This window comes from Pongo pygmaeus, chromosome 2 (assembly GCF_028885625.2).
Source record: "Pongo pygmaeus isolate AG05252 chromosome 2, NHGRI_mPonPyg2-v2.0_pri, whole genome shotgun sequence".
In the NCBI taxonomy this organism is placed as follows: domain Eukaryota; kingdom Metazoa; phylum Chordata; class Mammalia; order Primates; family Hominidae; genus Pongo; species Pongo pygmaeus.
In genome coordinates this window covers 54294501-54314371 of record NC_085930.1, presented here as the reverse complement: position 1 = coordinate 54314371, position 19871 = coordinate 54294501, and the positions used below count along the sequence as shown (strand labels likewise).

The 19871-nt window shown below is 44.1% G+C and overlaps 1 protein-coding gene across 5 annotated transcripts in view; it reads left to right on the top strand.

Annotated features, from left to right (window-relative positions):
• Positions 1-17124: 17124 nt before the first annotated feature.
• The window catches only part of POLQ (DNA polymerase theta), a 113805-nt gene continuing 111058 nt past the window's right edge, over positions 17125-19871 (top strand). For all 5 annotated transcript variants that reach the window (XR_008501519.2, XM_054481060.1, XM_054481061.1 and 2 more), the window contains exons 1-2: positions 17125-17443; positions 18252-18431. Coding sequence is in view for 4 of the 5 variants with exons in the window: in XM_054481060.1 (XP_054337035.1) it covers positions 17125-17443; positions 18252-18431 (499 nt within the window). In the remaining variant the exon portion in view is untranslated. The remainder of the gene's footprint in view (positions 17444-18251; positions 18432-19871) is intronic.

The following is a 19871-nucleotide window of genomic DNA, read 5'->3' as shown; positions in this document are numbered from 1 at the left end:
AAAAAAATGAAAATTTAAAATAAATCAGATTTGCTGAACTCTTTCTCCATCTCTTCCCCATTTTCAGCCTGTTTATATGCTGAGCTTTACCTTGAGTGGACCTAGGGTAGGGACAAGCCCCGCTTTGCCCTCAGGCAGCTCCTCCTTTCTTTTCTCTACCCTTCTGTTTTCCTAACTGGTGGGAAATGCAGATTCCTTTCTTGCAGATAGAAGCCAGTCTGTGAAGAGGTAAGACTGTAGGAGTGCCCTGTAGCACAAAGGGGAGAGAATGTCCTAGGTGAGAGCACCCCAGATGACAGCAAAGATTCCCAGCTTCAGCAATGAGCCAGGAGAGAACTGTCAGCAGAGGTAGAAGCCCATGGCTTGTGTTGAAAGGGAGGGAAATTGTCTGGAAGGAGCCTTAGGGGCCTGCTCTTAATCTCCACTCCCACCCTGAGGGAAGATCCTGTGCAGCTATGTGGCATAGATTATGGTTGTTGGGGATATTGTGTCTTCATTCCAGTAAATCCATTTATTCATCCTAAAAGACTAGTGCCCTTGGGACAAGACCCTTATTCCAGGAGCTGGTCTTGTTTCTGAAAGTCTGATTGGCTCATTCTTCCTTATCCCCAGGTTGCTTCTTTTATTTTTAATTTTTTTATTATACTTTAAGTTTTAGGGTATACATGTGCCATGTTGGTGTGCTGCACCCATTAACTTGCCATTTAGCATTAGGTATATCTCCTAATGCTATCCCTCCCCCCTCCCCCCACCCCACAACAGTCCCCAGAGTGTGATGTTCCCATTCCTGTGTCCATGTGTTCTCATTGTTCAATTTCCACCTATGAGTGAGAACATGCGGTGTTTGGTTTTTTGTCCTTGCGATAGTTTACTGAGAATGATGATTTCCAGTTTCATCCATGTCCCTACAAAGGACATGAACTCATCATTTTTTATGGCTGCATAGTATTCCACGGTGTATATGTGCCACATTTTCTTAATCCAGTCTATCATTGTTGGACATTTGGGTTGGTTCCAAGTCTTTGCTATTGTGAATAGTGCCGCAATAAACATACCTGTGCATGTGTCTTTACAGCAGCATGATTTATAGTCCTTTGGGTATATACCCAGTAATGGGATGGCTAGGTCAATTGGTATTTCTAGTTCTAGATCCCTGAGGAATCGCCACACTGACTTCCACAATGGTTGAACTAGTTTACAGTCCCACCAACAGTGTAAAAGTGTTCCTATTTCTCCACATCCTCTCCAGCACCTGTTGTTTCCTGACTTTTTAATGATTGCCATTCTAACTGGTGTGAGATGGTATCTCACTGTGGTTTTGATTTGCATTTCTCTGATGGCCAGTGATGATGAGCATTTTTTCATGTGTCTTCTTCTCCAGCTCGCCCTCCTCTGAGCTTGGCAGGGCCTAAGACTCCTCCCTAACTCCTGCCTGCCAGTGTCCTTGTTCAAATGTGAAGAGCTAAAAGAAGGCAAAGATGTAAATAAAACTTTGGCAGTTTCCCCAGAAGTAAAAATATCTGCAAGATGAGGAGAAGGACAGAAAAGGAAGGATAAGGACAGTGAGAAAATGTAGAAAACAGTGAGAATGGGCCTGGAGCCAGAATATATGCATCTAGGTTCCACTATTTACTAGATGTGTGGCCTTGGGCATTTTTTTTTTTTTTCAGACAGAGTCTCGCTCTGTCGCCCAGGCTGGAGTGCAGTGGCACAATCTCGGCTCGCTGCAAGCTCCGCCTCCCGGCTTCACGCCATTCTCCTGCCTCAGCCTCCCGAGTAGCTGGGACTAGCGCCCGCCACAGCGCCCGGCTAATGTTTTGCATTTTTAGTAGAGATGGGGTTTCACCATGTTAGCCAGGATGGTCTCAATCTCCTGACCTCGTGATCCGCCTGTCTCGGCCTCCCAAAGTGCTGGGATTACAGGCGTGAACTACCACACCCGGCCAACCTTGGGCATGTTACCTAACCTTTTGGGGTGGTTCTGAGGTTGTCAACCCAAGTAACAAATGGAAAGAGGCCCTCTAAAAGGAAAAGATATAAATCTGGGAATAGAGCATTGCAAAGGGAATACACATGCCATAATAAATTATGGGCATATTCAGGGAGGTAGAGGAAGACAAAGATGTTTAAAGGAAAAAATGAAGAGAATTACATAATTATTTTGAAACAATTATCCCCGGCTACAAAAATCGATAACAAGGATGATGCCAGTCTGAGGTTGGACAGGCAATTGCTAGGCAGATGTCCTTGCAGAAGTATCTTTTGTGTAAGATCGCGATGGCCACTGTGCAAGGTTGTATTTTTGGCAGAATCTTTTGTGATAGTTTTTGTTATCAGGCATATGAGCCTGAGGACCTTCTATTCACGGCCTTCCCCAGCTCTTTTCGTCAGGATTTTTGTTTTTGTTTTTAACATTAATGACACCATATTGGTTCTGATTACTTTCACAAGGTTAAAGCGATTAATATCACTGGAGCAATCAGAACATTAAATCATCTGTGATATTGTGATTTACAGTAAGATATATATGCACATGTGTATTTCCTGGCACAGAGCTCCGCAAAGTCAGAATCTCCAGTCTGGAGTGATAAGCGTGTGTTTTGTATGTCAACACAATGACGGGTAGCTGGCAGCCCCTAGGTAGCTTCAGTGTGGGGCTGGTCACAAGAAAGACCAAGGCATGATTAGAGGATTGGGGCTTTCAGCCCCACCCTCCAATCTTCAAGGAGAGGACAGAAGGCTAAAGGTTAAGATGGTCACTAATGGCCAATAATCCAGTCAATCATGCTTACATAATGAAACCTCCATAAAAACCCAAGAGGACAGGGTTTAGAAGAGCGTCTGGATAGCTGAACATGATGAAGTTCCTGAAGGGTGGTGAGCCCAGAGCAGGCATGGAAGCTCTGCACCCCTTCCCACAAACCTTGCCATAGGTATCCCTTCGTGTGGCTCTTCAGTATCTTTTATTATATCCTTTATTAATAAACCAGTAAACGTAAGTAAAGTGTTTACCAGGTACAGTGGCGCATGCCTGTAATCCCAACACTTTGACAGACCGAGGTGAGAGGATCACTTGAGGCCAGGGGTTTGAGCCCAGTCTGGATAAAATAGTGAGACTTCATCTCTACAAAAAAATAAAAAAATATTAGCTGGGCAAGGTGGCACATGCCTGCAGTCCCGGCTACTCAGGAGCTGAGGTGGGAGGATCCCTTGAGCCCAGAAGTTCAAGGCTGCAGTGAGCTAGGATTGCACCACTGCACTCCAGACTAGGCAACAGAATGAACCCTGTCTCAAAAACAAAACAAAACCATGTTTCTCTGAGTTCTGTGAGCCACTCAAGCAAATTAATTATACCCAAAGACGGGGTTGTGGGAACCCAAATTTATAGCCAGTTGGTCAGAGTATAGACCATAACCTGTGCTTGCAACAGGCATCTGAAGTGGGGACAGCCTTGTGGGACTGAGCTCTTGACCTGCTGGATCAGATGCTATTTCCAGGTAGGTAGTGTCAGAATTGAACTCAATTAGGGGACACTCAGCTGGTGCCCACTGGAGAATCTGCTGCAGAATTGGTTGCTGCTGGGGAGAAATCCCCATATACGTTTTGGTGACCCCAGGTGAGGTGGTCTTTTTTTTTTTTTTTTTTGAGACGGAGTCTCACTCTGTTGCCTAGGCTGGAGTGCAGTGGCGTGATCTCGGCTCACTGCAAGCTCCGCCTCCCGGGTTCAAGGGATTCCCCTGCCTCAGCCTCCTGAGTAGCTGGGACTACAGGCGCCCACAACAACGCCCGGCTAATTTGTTTGTATTTTTAGTAGAGACAGGGTTTCACTGTGTTAGCCAGGATAGTCTCGATCTCCTGACCTTGTGATCTGCCGGCCTCGGCCTCCCAAAGTGCTGGGATTACAGGGGTGAGCCACTGCGCCCGGCGAGGTGGTCTTATATTGAGAGTTAGGGTAGGAAAAGACCAAAGTGGGTTTTTTTCTATACTTTTAGACTCCCTAATAATAAGCACTCTGCACCCCAGGAAGACAATAAGTCTGGAAGTAGGCAGACATAATTAACAACAGCTCTTGTTTGTTTAGTAATTGATTGCTTGGGGGATAGTGTGCATTCACTTATGATGTGCCAGGTCCCCGGTTATGCATTTTATTTGTATTTAACTCTCATGTCAAACTTCTGAAATAGATTATTATTATATATATATATATTTTTTTTTTTTTTTTTTTTGAGACGGAGTCTAGCCCTGTCGCCCAGGCTGGAGTGCAATGGTGTGGTGATCTTGGCTCACTGCAACTTCCACCTCCTGGGTTCAAGCAATTCTCCTGCCTCAGCCTCCCGAGTAGCTGGGACTACAGGCACATGCCACCATGCCCAGGTAATTTTTTGTGTCTTTAGTAGAGATGGGGTTTCACCATGTTGGCCAGTCTGGTCTCGAACTCCTGACCTCGTGATCCACCTACCTTGGCCTCCCAAAGTGCTGGGATTACAGGCGTGATTATGTTCTTATCAGTAAGAAAAGTGGGGCTTATATGGATACGACAGCGTGCCCAAGGTTATACTCAGGAGGTGGCAGAGCCGAGTTCTAATTCAAGACTTTTCTGACTCCAAAGACTTTGCTCACAACCCCCACTCTATATATAGAGATGAGTCACAAAAATTAGAAGTGTGAAGGAAGGAAAAAATTCAATGAGATTCAGAGATAGAAAAACAGAAAGTCAGAGGCAGAGAAGGAGAAAATAGGAGGGAGAGACAACAAAACAGCTGGAGCAGTGACTGAGGGAAAGAAAGAAATTGAAACCCTTGAAGACAGAGGCAGAGAGAGAAAGAGATTTTTATTTTATTTAATTAATTAATTTATTTATTTTTGAGATGGACTCTCGCTCTGTCGCCTAGGCTGGAGTGCAGTCGTGCGATCTTGGCTCACTGCAAGCTCTGCCTCCTGGGTTCATGCCATTCGTCTGCCTCAGCCTCCCGAGTACCTGGGACTACAGGCACCCACCACCAAGCCTGGCTAATTTTTAAAATATTTTTAGTAGAGACGGGGTTTCACCCTGTTAGCCAGGATGGTCTCGATCTCCTGACCTTGTGATCCACCCTCCTCGGCCTCCCAAAGTCCTGGGATTACAGGTGTGAGCCACTGCACCCGGCCCAAGAAAGAGATTTCTAAAAACATCTGGAAAAGAGACAGAGGCAGAGTTGACAAAGATGGAGACAAGTTTAGACAGAAAAAGAAAGCACATGACTGAAATCTTTTTTATATTTATTTTTTGGAGACAGGGTCTCACTCTGTTGCCCAGGCTGCAGTGCAGTGGCATGATCATGGCTCACTACAGCCTTGACCTCCTAAGCCCCAGTGTGCACCAACATGTCCGGCTCCTTTTTTTTTTTTTTTTGGAGACAGAGTCTCACTCCATCACCCAGGCTGGAGTGGAGTGCAGTGATGCGATCTCAGCTCACTGCAAACTCCACCTCCTGGGCTCAAGCAATCCTCCCACCTCAGCCTCCCGAGTAGCTAGGATCACAGGCACGGGTCACCACGCCTGGCTAATTTTAGTATTTTTAGTAGAGATGGTGTTTCGCCATGTTGCTCAGGCTGGTCTGAAACTCCTGGGCTCAAGCAATCTACTCGCCTCAGCCTCCCAAAATGCTAGGCTTACAGGTGTGAGCCACTGGAAATATAATTCTTGACCTTTGCCTCATTCTTCCTTCATTGGTGAAAGCCTCTTTCAAGGGTGTGGTGGTGCATGCCTGTAGTCCAGCTACTTGGGAGGATGAGGCAGGAAGATCACCGGAGCCTGGGCATTACAGGCTACAGTGTGCTGATTGTGCCTGTGAAAAGCCACTGCAGTCCAGCCTGGACAACACAGGGAGGCCTTGTCTCAAAAAAAAAAGTCTTCTTCAAGGTTTTCATAGCTATTCCCTCTCTCATTCCAGGAGGAAGAAAAAGGACAAATCAGACTAAGGAAATCAGGGCACAGATATCAAACTCCAAGAGATTCAAAGTTTAGGAGTCATTCTCAAATGCTCACAACTCTTGTCTCTAATATGAGCGGTTAATATTTATATCTCAGGGAACATAGCACACTCAGTAAAGCCTTCCTCAGACTAAACCTCTCTTTTTCCAAGTCAAAGAACAAAAGTGAAAAACTTTAGAAAACGTAGTCAGATGGTTTGAAATTGAGATTCACAAAAGGGGAGACTGGGTCCCATTCATTCATCACTGTATCCCAGAGCCCAGAAATGTGTCTGACATAGTGGTCACTCACTCATTTCGCAGATATCCGTGAGTGTCTGCTATGTGTCATACATTGTACTAAGTGCTGGAGATAAGACATAGAAGGCAAAGTTCCTGCCTTCATGGAACTTACTTTCTGGTGAGGAAGTCTATAAAAATGTAAATAAATGCAAACGGCCAGGTGTGGTGGCTCATGCCTGTAATCCCAGCACTTTGCAAGGCCCAGGCAGGTGGACTGCTTGAGGCCAGGAGTTCAAGACCAGCTAGGCCAACATGGTGAAAAAAACATGTCTACTAAAAATACAAAAATTGCTGGGCATGGTTGTACACGCCTGTAGTCCCAGCTGCTTGGGAGGCTGAGGTGGAAGAATTGCTTGAACCCAGGAAGGGGAGGTTGCAGTTAGCAGAGACTGTGCTACTGCACTCCAGCCTGGGTGACAGAGAAAGATTCTGTCTCAAAAAAAAAAAGAAAAAAGTTAAAAATGTAAACAAATAATACATTACAGAGACTTATAAGTGTTATGAAGAATATGAAGCAGAAGAAGAGAAAAGAGAGCTGAGCCAATGGGGGATATTTAGAAAGGGTGGTCAAGGAAGGCCTCACTGAGAAGATAACTTTTAAAGCTGAATATCTGTGGAATAATTGCATGAATTAATGTAATCTTTTTCTTTTTTTCTTTCTCATTTGTAAAAGAAATGGGTGGGCCTTGATCAACTACAATTTTGATTGTGACAAAATATTTTAGGAAAACCCTAAAATCAATGTTTAAAGTTGATCTTCCATAACTAAGTGAGCAGAAACCCTCAAGTCCAAACAGTTTCCTGAATATTTTTCTTAAAGGACACAAGATAGTCCATGGGAAGAGGAAATGCCAAGATCCTAGCTGCTGGGAATATCCTTTTCCCAAGGAGGAAGAAATTAAGAAATGGGGCCAGGCGAGGTGGCTCACGCCTGTAATCTCAGCACTTTGGGAGGCCGAGATGGGGAAATCACCTGAGGTCAGGAGTTCGAGGCCAGCCTGCCCAACATGGTGAAACCCCGTCTCTACTAAAAAATACAAAAAAAAATTAGCTAGACGTGGTGGCGGGTACCTGCAATCCCAGCTACTGGGGAGGCTGAGGCAAGATAATTGCTTGAACCCAGGAGTCAGAGGTTGCACTGAGCCAAGATCACACCACTGCACTCTAGCCTGGGCAACAGAGCAGGACTCTGTCTCAAAAAAAAAAAAAAAAAAAGAAAGAAAGAAAGAAATTAAGAAATGGGGATAATAGAGTGGGAAAGGCTAATGTATTTCTAATTAGAAATCTGGAAGAGAGAGACAATATATTTGAGCAGTGATACAGTTTGGATATTTGTCCCCACCCAAACCTTATGTTGAATTGTAATCCCCAGTGTTGGAGGTGGGGTTTGGTGGGAGGTTTGGATCATGGGGGTGGATACTTCATGAAGGGCTTGGGCCATCCTCTTGGTGATAAGTGAGCTCTCAGACTCTGAGTTTATACAAGACCTGATCATTTAAAAGTGTGTCACACTCCCACCCCCCACCCATGCACTCTCTCTCAGTTGCTCCTTTCTCCATGTGAGGTGCTTGCTCCCCCTTTGCCTTCCACTATGATTATAAGCTTTCTGAGGCCTCCCTAGAAGTTGAGTAGATGCTTCGTGTAAAGCCTGCAGAACCGTGAGCCAATTAAACTTCTTTCTTTTACAAATTACCCAGTCTCAGGTCTCCCTTTCCGTCCCTCCCTCCCTCCCTCCCTTCCTTCATCTCTCTTTTTCTTTCTTTCGCTCTTTCTTTCTCTTTTTCTTTCTTTCCCTCTTTCTTTCTTTCTCTTTTCTTTCCTTCCTTTCTTTCATCTTTCTTTCTTTCCTTCTTTTTTCTTTCTTTCTTTTCTTTCTTTCTGTCTCTCTCTCTTCTTTCTTTCATGGAGTTTCATTCACTCTTTCACTCAGGCTGGAGTGAAGTGGCGCGATCTCCGCTCACTGCAACCTCCGCCCCCAGGGTTCAAGAGATTCTTCTGCCTCAGTCTGCTGAGTAGCTGGAATTACAGGCATGTGCCACCATGCCCAGCAAATTTTCGTATTTTTAGTAGAGACGGGGTTTCGCCATGTTGGTCAGGCTCATCTGGAACTCCTGACCCTTAGAGATCCACCCACCTCAGCCTCCCAAAGTGCTGGGATTACAGGCGTGAGCCACCACATCCGGCCTTGTTTTGTTTGTTTGTTTGTTTTTTAGATGGAGTCTTGCTCTGTTGGCCAGGCTGGAGTGCAGTGGCACGATCTTGGCTTGGCTGGAGTGCAGTGGTATGATCTCAGCTCACTGCAACCTCTGCCTCCTGGCTTCAAGCGATTCTCCTGTCTCAGCCTCCCGAGTAGCTGAGATCACCGGCATACACCACCACGCCCGGCTCATTTTTGTATTTTTTGGTAGAGATGGGGTTTCACCATGTTAGCTAAGCTAATCTCAAACTCCTGACCACAGGTATCTGCCTGCCTCAGCCTCCTGAAGTGCTGGGATTACAGGCATGAGCCACTGTGACTGGCATAATCTACTTATTTCTATTGAGTGTGTCTATGTGTTTATATTTTTCCAAAATATTTGTATCATGCTTCCTATTAAATTTTGCAAGCCACTTTTTTCTCTTAAATATCAATATGAACAATTTTGCTTTTTGAAATTAATTGCTAATTCACTTAGCTCCAACTGTCCCCTCATCTTCTAACTCATTTCTTTTTTTTTTTTTTTTTTTTTTTGAGATGGAGTCTCGCTCTGTTGCCCAGGCTAGAGTGCAGTTGCTCACTGCAACCTCCACCTCCAGGATTCAAGTGATTCTCCTGCCTCTGCCTACTGAGTAGCTGGGATTACAGGCACCCACCACCACACCCGTCTATTTTTTTTTTTTTTTTTTGTATTTTTAGTAGAGACAGGGTTTCACCATCTTGGCAGGCTGTTCTTGAACTCCTGATCTTGTGATCCACCCACCTTGGCCTCCCAAAGTGCTGGGATTACAGGCGTGAGCCACCACTCCTGGCGGGTTTTTTTTTTTTTTTGACAGAATCTTGCTCTGTCGCCCAAACTGGAATGCAATGTCGCCATCTGGGTTCACTGCAACCTCTGTCTCCTGGGTTCAATCGATTCTTGTGCCTCAGCCTCTTGAGTAGCTGGGGCTACAGGCACGCAGCCACCACGACCAGCTAATTTTTGTATTTTTAGTAGAGATGGGGTTTCACCATGTTGGCCAGGCTGGTCTTGAACTCCTGAACTCAAGTGATCCGCCCGCCTCAGCCTCCCAAGGTGCTAAGTCACTGCTCTCAGCCTTAATTTTTTTTTTTAAATATAGAGACAAGAAGAGGAGCTTTCATTATTCTCTGCATGTCCCACTCGACTCTCCCTCCAATTTCTCTGATTTAGACTGGGTCTCTAAGAATGCTCTGGACAGGAGAACTTGAGCATTTTTCTACAGAAGACCAGGACAGGGACAGAAAGCTACTGGCAAGAGGAGCACAGGGTGTGGCAGAGAACAGTAAGAATGGCAGAAGATAGTTGGGAGGAGTGAGATGTGTTCTGGTCTGAGCAAGAGGGGAGGAGCAAAATAAGATGGAAGGGCTGAGGTACCAAAGGAAAGCAGAAGATGCCCACCTTTGCTGTGAATTTCACACAGAGAAAATAATATATATCTTTTACAAATTAAAGTATGAAATAGAGTAGGTAACATAAAAGAGTCTGAGGCAATGGAATTACGATACAAATTGCTTCTGTCTATTCTCTCTCATTATGTTGCAAACCGTGTGCAAGTGCCTGTAAGTGCATGATCTTATGGAGTGTGCGAGGTAGGTACATTACTCCCACTTTGCTGATGAGATAATCGAAGCTTAGAGAGCTGAAGTGAGTTGAGATTAGCTTTGTCCACCTTGACATCACAGAAACACATTTAGAAAAATGGAAGGAGTAAAAGAGGAGAACCAGAGATGGTCAAAGGGGAAAAAAGGTAGCAGGGAAGTTAGAGGAGGGATGGGAGATAACAAATGCATAAATAGCATTAACCATAAGAGAAAAGATGTATAAATTCAGCACCGTAAATATCAAGAACATGGTCTCAGCTGCAGACTAGCTTCAGTCTCATTTCAGGAGGAAGCTCTGTAGCACAAATCTGCAGCATTGATAGCAGTCAGGCCCTGGCCGAAAGGGTAGATGGTGGTGCATAGGCCATACAAAGACAGCTTCTGTTTGTCCCTGAGATATTCCTCTGAGGAGGAGGCAGCTGTGAGTTATCAACCAACACGGCAGCCAGGGGTTGGGTCAATCACCCAGTAAAAGTCCCTGAGATATTCCTCTGAGGAAGGGGCAGCTGTGAGTTATCAGCCAACACAGCAGCCAGGGGTTGGGTCAAACAACCAGTAAAAGGGATCTGGGAAGGGCAGTATCATACACTGTAAATGTCTGTTTGTAAAAAGCTGGTTAAAAGACTAAAAGGTGAGAATTCTGCTTATAGGATGATGAAGTAGACATGCTTTCCCCCATTCCTCCTGAGAAGTGGAACTAAAAGCCCTGACCATTATATGTAAACAAACGTATGAAGATTCCGAAGGCAGACCAGGCAAGGACCTGGGGAACCAAAAAACTAAACTTTTGTGAATTGCTTGGGTTTTGTTTGTTTTTTGTTTGTTTGTTTGTTTTATATATTCTAAACTGGACACTGGCGAGGCCAGCAACCTGGAAATGCCAATGAACACAAACCAAAACCAAAAGCAAAACAAAACAACAACAATAAGAAGTCACAAGAAAATTCTGTTTTCTCTAGTCCAGGGACAAAGAAAGGTCAGCCAAGCAAGACAGGCCAGACAGAAAACATATTTTTTTTTTTTTTTTTGAGATGGAGTCTCACTCTGTCACCCACGCTGGAGTGCAGTGGTACGATCTTCGCCCACTGCAACCTCTGCCTCCTGAGTTCAAGTGATTCTCCTGCCTCAGCCTCCAGAGTAACTGGGATTACAGGCACACGCCACTACGCCTGGCTAATTTTGTACTTTTTGTAGAGATAGGGTTTCACCATGTGGGCCAGGCTGGTCTCAAACTTCTGACCTCAAGTGATCCACCTGCCTCGGCCTCCCAAAGTGCTGGGATTACAGGGATGAGCCACTGCCCCCAGCCAACAATACTTTTCAGTTGTTTATAAATTATGCAATCAAAGGAATTTTAATATAGCAGCCAAACTAAGACAGGACTATGTATGAATCTGGAAGTTATGGGTTTGTGTTCTTACATGTTCAAGTAATTTAGTCTTTTTATTGGGATTCACTCTTTAGTTTTACTACCTTCAAGTTGGCTTTCTGATGTTTTAACCTAGACTTTTGAAGTTATTTCAATTGTGCTTTCATCTGCATCCACAAGTAAGCTATTTCAACTAGTTCTTTGAGGCATTGTGGAAAAATAGGTCTTTGTCAGAGTTCCTTGTTAATTTAAGCCTCTTATTAAAACTTTCTCACTGAAGCCACCTGAATTCAAGTCAGCCTCATCTCTTGGGTGCACTGGTGTTTTTCTTTTCTTTTCTTTTTTTTTTTGAGACGGAGTCTCACTCTGTGTCACCCAGGGTGGAGTGCAGTGGCGCAATCTCAGCTCACTGCAACCTCTGACTCCCGGGTTCAAGCGATTCTCCTGCCTCAGCCTCCCAAGTATCTGGGATTACAGGTGCATGCCACCATGCCTGGCTAATTTTTTTGTATTTTTAGTAGAGACAGGGTTTCACTGTGTTAGCCAGGATGGTCTCGATCTCCTGACCTTGTGATCCACCTGCCTCGGCCTCCCAAAGTGCTGGGATTACAGGCACGAGCCACCATGCCCGGCCTTTCTTTTCTTTCTTTTTTTTTTTTTTAATAGAGACGGGGTTTCTCCATGTTGGTCAGGCTGGTCTCGAACTCTCGACCTCATGTGATCCACCTGCCTCGGCCTCCCAAAGTGCTGGGATTACAGGTGTGAGCCATCGCGCCCGGCCGCACTGGTGGTTTTCAATTCCAGCATGTCAGAATACCTGGGGAGCTTTTAAGACATGTCAGTGCCTGCACTCCATCCCAGATCAATTAACTCAGAATCTCCAGGGGTATTATAATATTTTAAAAGCTCCTTAGGGATTCTAATGTGTACCACTGGACTTGTTTTAGTTGAGAGTCACTGGATTTCAAACACAAAATCTCCTTAATTAGCATCTCCTTTGTTCTGAGTACCTTAGACCTAATCAGTACTACTCTTATTCACGTTCGTTGTTTATTTTCCAGCTCTTTCTTTCTTTGCCCTTTCGTAAATCACTTCCACTCACATCACGTGAGAAACAGTTTTCAGTCTGGGTAGATAATTCTGTTTTAGTCAATTCACAAATGTAGTTTGAGTAATATTTTTGGTTGTTTTTATTTTTATTTTTGAAACCGGGTCACTCGGGGGATTGCAGTGTTGCCATCACAACTCATGCCTCAACCTCCTGGGTTCAAGCTATCCTCTCTTCTCAACCTCCCTAGTAGCTGGGGCTACAGGCATGTGCCACCACTCCTGACTAATTTTTAAGTTTTTTGTAGAAATAGGGTTTCACTATGTTGTGCAGGCTAGGCTCAAACTCCTGGGCTCAAGTGATCTTCCCGCCTTGGCCTTCCAAAGTGTTAGGTTTATAGGTGTCAGCCACTGTGCCTGGCCTAGTTTGGGCAAAATTTTATTTTTCCATAAACTTCTGAAATTTCCATGGGAAATCACTCTTGATAATTTATGTAAACTTATAAAAAAATCAGATGATGTTTTTGAATGTACATCAATTATTGTTATTTGAGGGCTTTTTTTCTTCTGTTTTTAGCAATATTAAAGTGAAAAAGAAACCACTTTGAGTATGGCACATCTTCCTTAAAATTCTAAATATTATATTTAAAAAACTTTTGAAATTCATAACTAAGTTGATTAAAATCAGGGAATCCTTTGTAGGACAGAAATGTCAAACACATTCTAGAGGATTAAAAAAAGCACTAGACCCAAAGTTTTCCATAGTGATGCCTGCTGTTTCCCCTGGAGTCTAGAGCATGGATTATGGGCTCTGGGGGATAGGAATCTGTTGTTCCCAGCAGGGTGAGAGGTAAGATCTAAAATTCTTTGCATAGGCCAGGTGTGGTGGCTCACGCCTGTAATCCCAGCACTTTGGGAGGCCAAGACGGGTGGATCACTTGAGGTCAGGAGTTCAAGACTAGCCTGGCCAACATGGTGAAACCCCATCTCTACCAAAAAATACAAAAATGAGCTGGGCGTGGTGATGCCCACCTGTGGTCCCAGCTACTCGGGAGGCTGAGGCACGAGAATCACTTGAACCTGGGAGGTGGAGGTTGCAGTGAGCTGAGATTGCACCACTGCGCTCCAGCCTGGGCAACAGAGTGAGACTCTGTCTCAAAAAAAAAAAAAAAAAAAAAATTTCTGCAGAAAGCCAAAACCCAAGAAAGGCAGCACTCTCAGTAAATGAAGCAGAGAAATATCTGTCCTGCAGATTGAGACAATAAGGATGCAAGCCTGCACAAACCTGACTCTGGGTATCTAGCATAATTCTACTACTTCTATATTTTAAAAAAAGCCAAAGATTAAATTTAAAGTGATCCGCAATTGGTATGTCTCCCAGGTAACTGGCGGAAGTATGTGTAAATTTTATTTGGAGGGGTTTACTCAGACCTTGAATTTTTTTTTTTTTTTTTTTTTTTGAGACTGAGTCTTGCTCTATCACCCAGGCTGGAGTGCAATGGTGTTGTAGCAGGATGAGCCGCAGACAAAACCTCTCAGACACCGAGTTGTAGAAGGAAGGGCTTTATTCAGCTGGGAGCATCGGTGAGCTACTATCTCAAAATCTGAGCTCCCCGAGTGCACAGTTTCTGTCCTTTTTAAGGGCTCACAACACTAAAGATTTCATACGAAAGGATCGTGATTGATTGAGCAATCTAGGGGATATGTAATAGGGGTTTCATGCACTGGTATTCAGAAAGCAACAGAACAGGGCAGGGAGTTTCACAATGTTCTTCTATACAATGTGTGGAATCTATGAAGAACATCAGTTTCTAAGTTATGAGTTGATTTTTAACTACTGGGTTTAGGCCAGGCAGGCCCAGGCCTGGCGCCGGGCTGCCTGTCTTTGGTTTTACTTCCTTGTTTTTTTTTGTTTTTGTTTTTGTTTTTTTAAAAAAACAGGTACTGAGTATAATACAATATAAAACAATAGGAGAGGGTCTCTCTCTTCCCAATATGAGAGGGTCTCTCTCTTCCCTCAGTGTGATCCTGGCTCACTGCAACTTCCACCTCCTGGGTTCAAGCCATTCTCCTGCCTTAGCCTCCCAAGTAGCTGGGACCACAGGTGCACCACTAGGCCCAGCTAATTTTTGTATTTTTAGTAGAGACGGGGTTTCACCATGTTGGCCAGGCTGGTCTCGAACTCCTGACCTCAAATGATTCACCTCCCTTGGCCTCCCAAGGTGCTGGGATTACAGGTGTGAGCCACTGCACCCGGCCTCCTTGAAGAATTATCACAGGCAAAATTCCAAGGAACACAAGGTTAGACACAATACAGATGGAAAATGCTTCTGGTATTTTAATATTAGTTATTATGATAACTGTTAGCATAAACACCTTTAATATTTTTGAGAAATAGCCTTCTCTTCTCCATTTTCAGAGTTTTTCTGAAAAAATTAGAAATGTTGAACATTTAAAATAAATTTAAAATAAATTATATATTTTAAAATATTCTCCAGGCTTTTGGTAGGATGACATAAAACTTTCAATTCCTTTCTAATTATTTTTCTGATTTGATCATAGTTCACCTAATAATAAAAACAGAATAGCTTTGTAAGAGATTTTTCTAGTTTAGTCTTTTCCCAGCAAAATGTTGAATTTAAATTCGGAGCTATATTAGAACATCTAAATATTTTCTCTGAATAGTATTTATTATGTGCCAGCACTATTCTAAGTACTTTACACATATTGACTTATTCAGTCCTCAAAATAACCAAACAGGTTGTTACAATTATTATCTCTATCATATAGATGAGGACATAGAGGCACAAAAGGGTTACACGGTAATCCCAGCACTTTGGGAGGCGGAGGTGGACGGGTCCTTTGAGGTCAGGAGTTCGAGACCAGCCTGACCAACATGGTGAAACCCTGTCTCTACTAAAAATACAAAAATTAGCCAGGTGTGGTGGTGTGGGCCTGTAATCCCAGCTACTTGGGAGGCTGAGGCAGGAGAAACGCTTGAACCTGGGAGGCAGAGGTTGCAGTCAGCAGAGATCAAGCCACTGCATTCCATCCTGGGCCACAGAGTGGGACACTCCGTCTCAAAAAAAAAAAAAAAAAAAAGGGTTAAGCAAGTTGCCCAAGATCTCACAGCTACTAAGTTTCAAACCTAGACTGACTGCCTCCAGAGTTGCACTGTTAACCCTTAAGTTACACTGCATCTGAGAAAGTTCTTTCTTGGCTACAATCTAGGGATCTCTCTCTCTCTCTCTCTTTTTTTTTTTTTTGAGACAGAGTCTTCCTCTGTCGCCCAGGTTGGAGTGCAGTGGTGCTATCTCGGCTCACTACAACCACCGCCTCCCGGGTTCAAGCGATTCTCCCGCCCGAGTAGCTGGGACTACAGGCACCCGCTATCATGCCCGGCTAACTTTTGTATTTTTGTAGAGACGGGGTTTTACCATGTTGGCCAGGCTGGTCTAGAACTGCTGACCTCAGGTGATGCACTCGTCTCCGCCTCCCAAAGTGCTGGGATTACAGGCGTGAGCCACCACTCCCGGCAGGATCTCTTTTATTTCTTCAATAGTATTCTATTCATTTCTGCGCAAGCATATGGCACACTTCATTAACTGACTTGTTTAATGTCTGCCTTATTCTCTAGACTCTTTCTCTTTGAGAGCAGGAACCATTTTATGCCATTCCACTGCCATTTACCCAGTGGCTAGCTTACAGTAGATACTCAATAAATAGTTGTTGAATGCGTAAAAGGCGAAGAAAAAATGTTTCATTCACGGAGTAATGTCGCCATCTCGTGGAACTTTAGAATATTGTCATTTAAATCACTTAAAAAAATAAGGTTATCACTGAAAGAAGATGGTTCGAACGCTATTTTCCAGATTGTATTCGAGTGTGTGTGTGTGTTTTTTTTTTAAATTGGACTGGACCTTTTGAGATTTTTAGTGCTCTAGAATTGCACAGCCTCTTCAGGTCAGGCTTAGGGCCTACTAGGTTTGCTTGGTGAAATGAATTGTGCAACTAGGTAATGAATGGTCACTGTTTTACGTTCAGAACTCGTTTTCTTCTACCTTTACAAAAGGGACAACACAGATGCATTACTAAGCTCCTGGCTCGTAACGATCCCTGGGGTATATTCAGAGCCCCTTCCTCGCGGCGTTTATAGGGGTCTGTCAGCCAGCAATCCCCAATTCCTCATTACATATTCCTCACAATGCTTGCTGACTAAAGTGGAAATTGTGTTCAGAAATAGCCCTGCCCTACCATCATACACTAGGAGAAAGGGGGAAATTATGCTCCATTAGAAACCCTAGACTATCTCGCATAATGCTTCTCAATCTGAAATAATTTTTTACAAAATACCAATACGTTAAGAAGAGCTACTTTCCTAATCTACCTATTATGGGCAGCCCATTTTATGAAGTTAGCATGGCCTTCCTATTCAAACCAGAAATGGACAAAAAGAGAAGGAAGGTTTTTAGGTCAGTATGGTTATAACTGTAGATTCTGTATTCTTCCTCTTTAATCTACCTCTCATATTAACCAACCAGGAGGTTGGAAGCCGGAAGTCTTAGACGCCAGCGAGAGCCGCTCTTCCCCACGATTCTATGGCTTTCGGGTTACTTACGCCACGGATAACTCTATGGTTCCGGGGCGGGCCGGGAGGTTTGAGTTTGAAGACCGGCGGGAAGATGTCCGCACCTGTTGCCAAGCCAGGGTTCTACCGAGAGGGAGGACGCTGGGACTGTGGCTTGCCCTGATCGGCCGAGAAGGGTTTGCCATGAATCTTCTGCGTCGGAGTGGGAAACGGCGGCGTTCAGAATCAGGCTCAGATTCGTTCTCGGGAAGCGGCGGTGACAGCAGTGCCAGCCCCCAGCTCCTCTCTGGGTCCGTGCTGAGCCCGCCGCCGGGCCTGGGTCGCTGCCTGAAGGACCGCGGCCGTCAGTCGGCCGCAGCTGCAGGTGCTCCAGGAACCCGGGAGGCCGCGGGCAACGGGGGCAGCTCCGCCGGGCCATGGGTCGGGAGGTGTCCTCACCCCACGGGGCTTGCTTCATTGCATACCCCATTGGGCTTCTACTCCCCTTCTCTGTGACTGGGGCCTGGTGTGGCAGGTCACTTTCTGTTCAGACATACACGTGTTTTCAGTGATCGCCTGGTATTAATGTTCACGTGGCTTCTGGATCTTTCGACCTTTACAGAAACAACTTCCTAGTTAGCCTCATCCCATCACCTGTTGGGGGGCTCGTTCCTCACAGTACCCAGTACTCCTCACAGACCCTTAAGGCAGTATTGTTGGGCCTGGAGTATGGCACAGGCTGTTCGGCGTCCAGGGGAAAGCTGGAAGGGATTCGTAATGAGATCGGTTGGGTGTCCCGTGGGTGTCGACCCAGTTTTTTAAAATCGTTAGTTGTGCAGTCGTCATGGAACTAAAACTTACTATAAATAGAAACTCACCTAACTTAGCTTTGTAATGCTTCCATATTGCCCTCCTCCCCCAACTACACCCGTAATTCCAACACTCTTTATCTACTGTGTATTGCACGCTTTTTTGTTTGTTTGAGGCTTTTAAGGAATTTTTATTATATGCAGTAAATAACAATTTATTACTTTTCTATACATGGTCAATTTCTCATAAGATTCTTGAAGACAAGATGTGCTTTAAAGAGCTTCATTTCAACACACAGGAATTCCAACACACGGTGAAGTGCTAACTGTAAAACTCAAATATTAGAAGTAAATTAAATTTTAATTTTTTCTTTTTCCTAAAAGGAGAATGCAAGCCTACAGTTCCTGACTACCAAATAGACAAGCTACTATTGGCAAATTGGGGACTTCCTAAAGCAGTTCTGGAAAAATACCACAGTTTTGGTGTAAAAAAGATGTTCGAATGGCAGGCAGAGTGCCTTTTGCTTGGACAAGTCCTGGAAGGAAAGAATTTAGTTTATTCAGGTATCCAAATTTATGTAAACTAATTACTGTTTTTAAGATATGAATGTAAAGAATATTGAGGTAGTTGTGGTTCTTTTAAAAGGTGAATGAGGCAGTGCTTTATAACTAGCGAAAATCTTAACAATATGTGTGAAAAGTGGAGTTTTATTATTTATATTTAAATTACAAAAGTTTTATTGTTTGACTGGGGTGGGGGGAAGCAAGAAAAATGACAATTTAAAGAGTGGGCAATTCTGCCTGCCATTATTCTCAACAAACATATATCCTAGTGAGTGTGCAATGGGCGATATAAATCTGCCCTTCCCCTGTTTGATCCTGGTTGCTTTTCAGGGTATGAACATTATCATTATGTGTTTGCTAATTTACCTTTATTTTTTCTTGAGACAGAGTCTCTCTCCAGGCTGGAGTGCAGTGGCGCTATGTGGGCTTACTGCAATTTCTACCTCCCAGGTACAAGTGATTCTCCTGCCTCAGCCTCCCAAGTAGCTGGAATTACAGGCGTGCGCCACCAGGCCCAGCTACTTTTTTGTATTTTTAGTAGAGATGGGATTTCACCAGGTTGGCCAGGCTGGTCTTGAACTTCTGACCTCAAGTGATCTGCCCACCTTAGCCTCCCAAAGTGCTGGGATTATAGGTGTGAGTCACCGTGCCCAGCTGTAGATTGACCTGTTTGTACAGGGTTGTGTATACAAACAACAAGTAATATACTTTATATAAAATTTTTATGGGTTTTCTTTTTTTTTCGAGATGGAGTCTTGCTCTGTCGCCCAGACTGGAGTGCAATGGAGTTGTCTCGGCTCACTGCAAACTCTGCCTCCCGGGTTCAAGTGATTCTCCTGCCTCAGCCTCCTGAGTAGCTAGGATTACGGATGCCCGCCGCCATGCCCAGCTAATTTTCGTATTTTTAGTAGAGACGGGGTTTCACCGTCTTGGTCAGGCTGGTTTCGAACTCCTGACCTCAGGTGATCCACCCACCTCAGCCTCCCAAAGTCCTGGGATTACAGGCATGAGCCACAGTGCCTGGCCCTATATGGGTTTTCAAGGGCAACTATGGCATTCACAATTTTTAACCCATGCTTACTACACTGACTTTAATCATTTGGTAAGATGCGATTCCTTTGCGTCAGTTTTCTCCAAAATTATGAGTCACACAGATTTTTCATTATGGCTGTAAGGAAGAATTAAATAATTATCAGCAGATATAAGTTCAGGCAGTGGAATTAGACTGGTTGGATTTGAAAACTATCACTTACTGGCTATGCAGCCTCACAGATTACTTAGGAAGAGCGAGAGAGTGTATATGTGTTTGTGAGTATGTGTGCCTTGGTAGTACTTAGAGTTGATTAAATTATTTCATGTATAAAAGTTCAGAACAGTTTTTGGCACATAGAAAGTACTTGTATTGTGAAAAGGCATTACAAAAAATAAAATACAAAATAA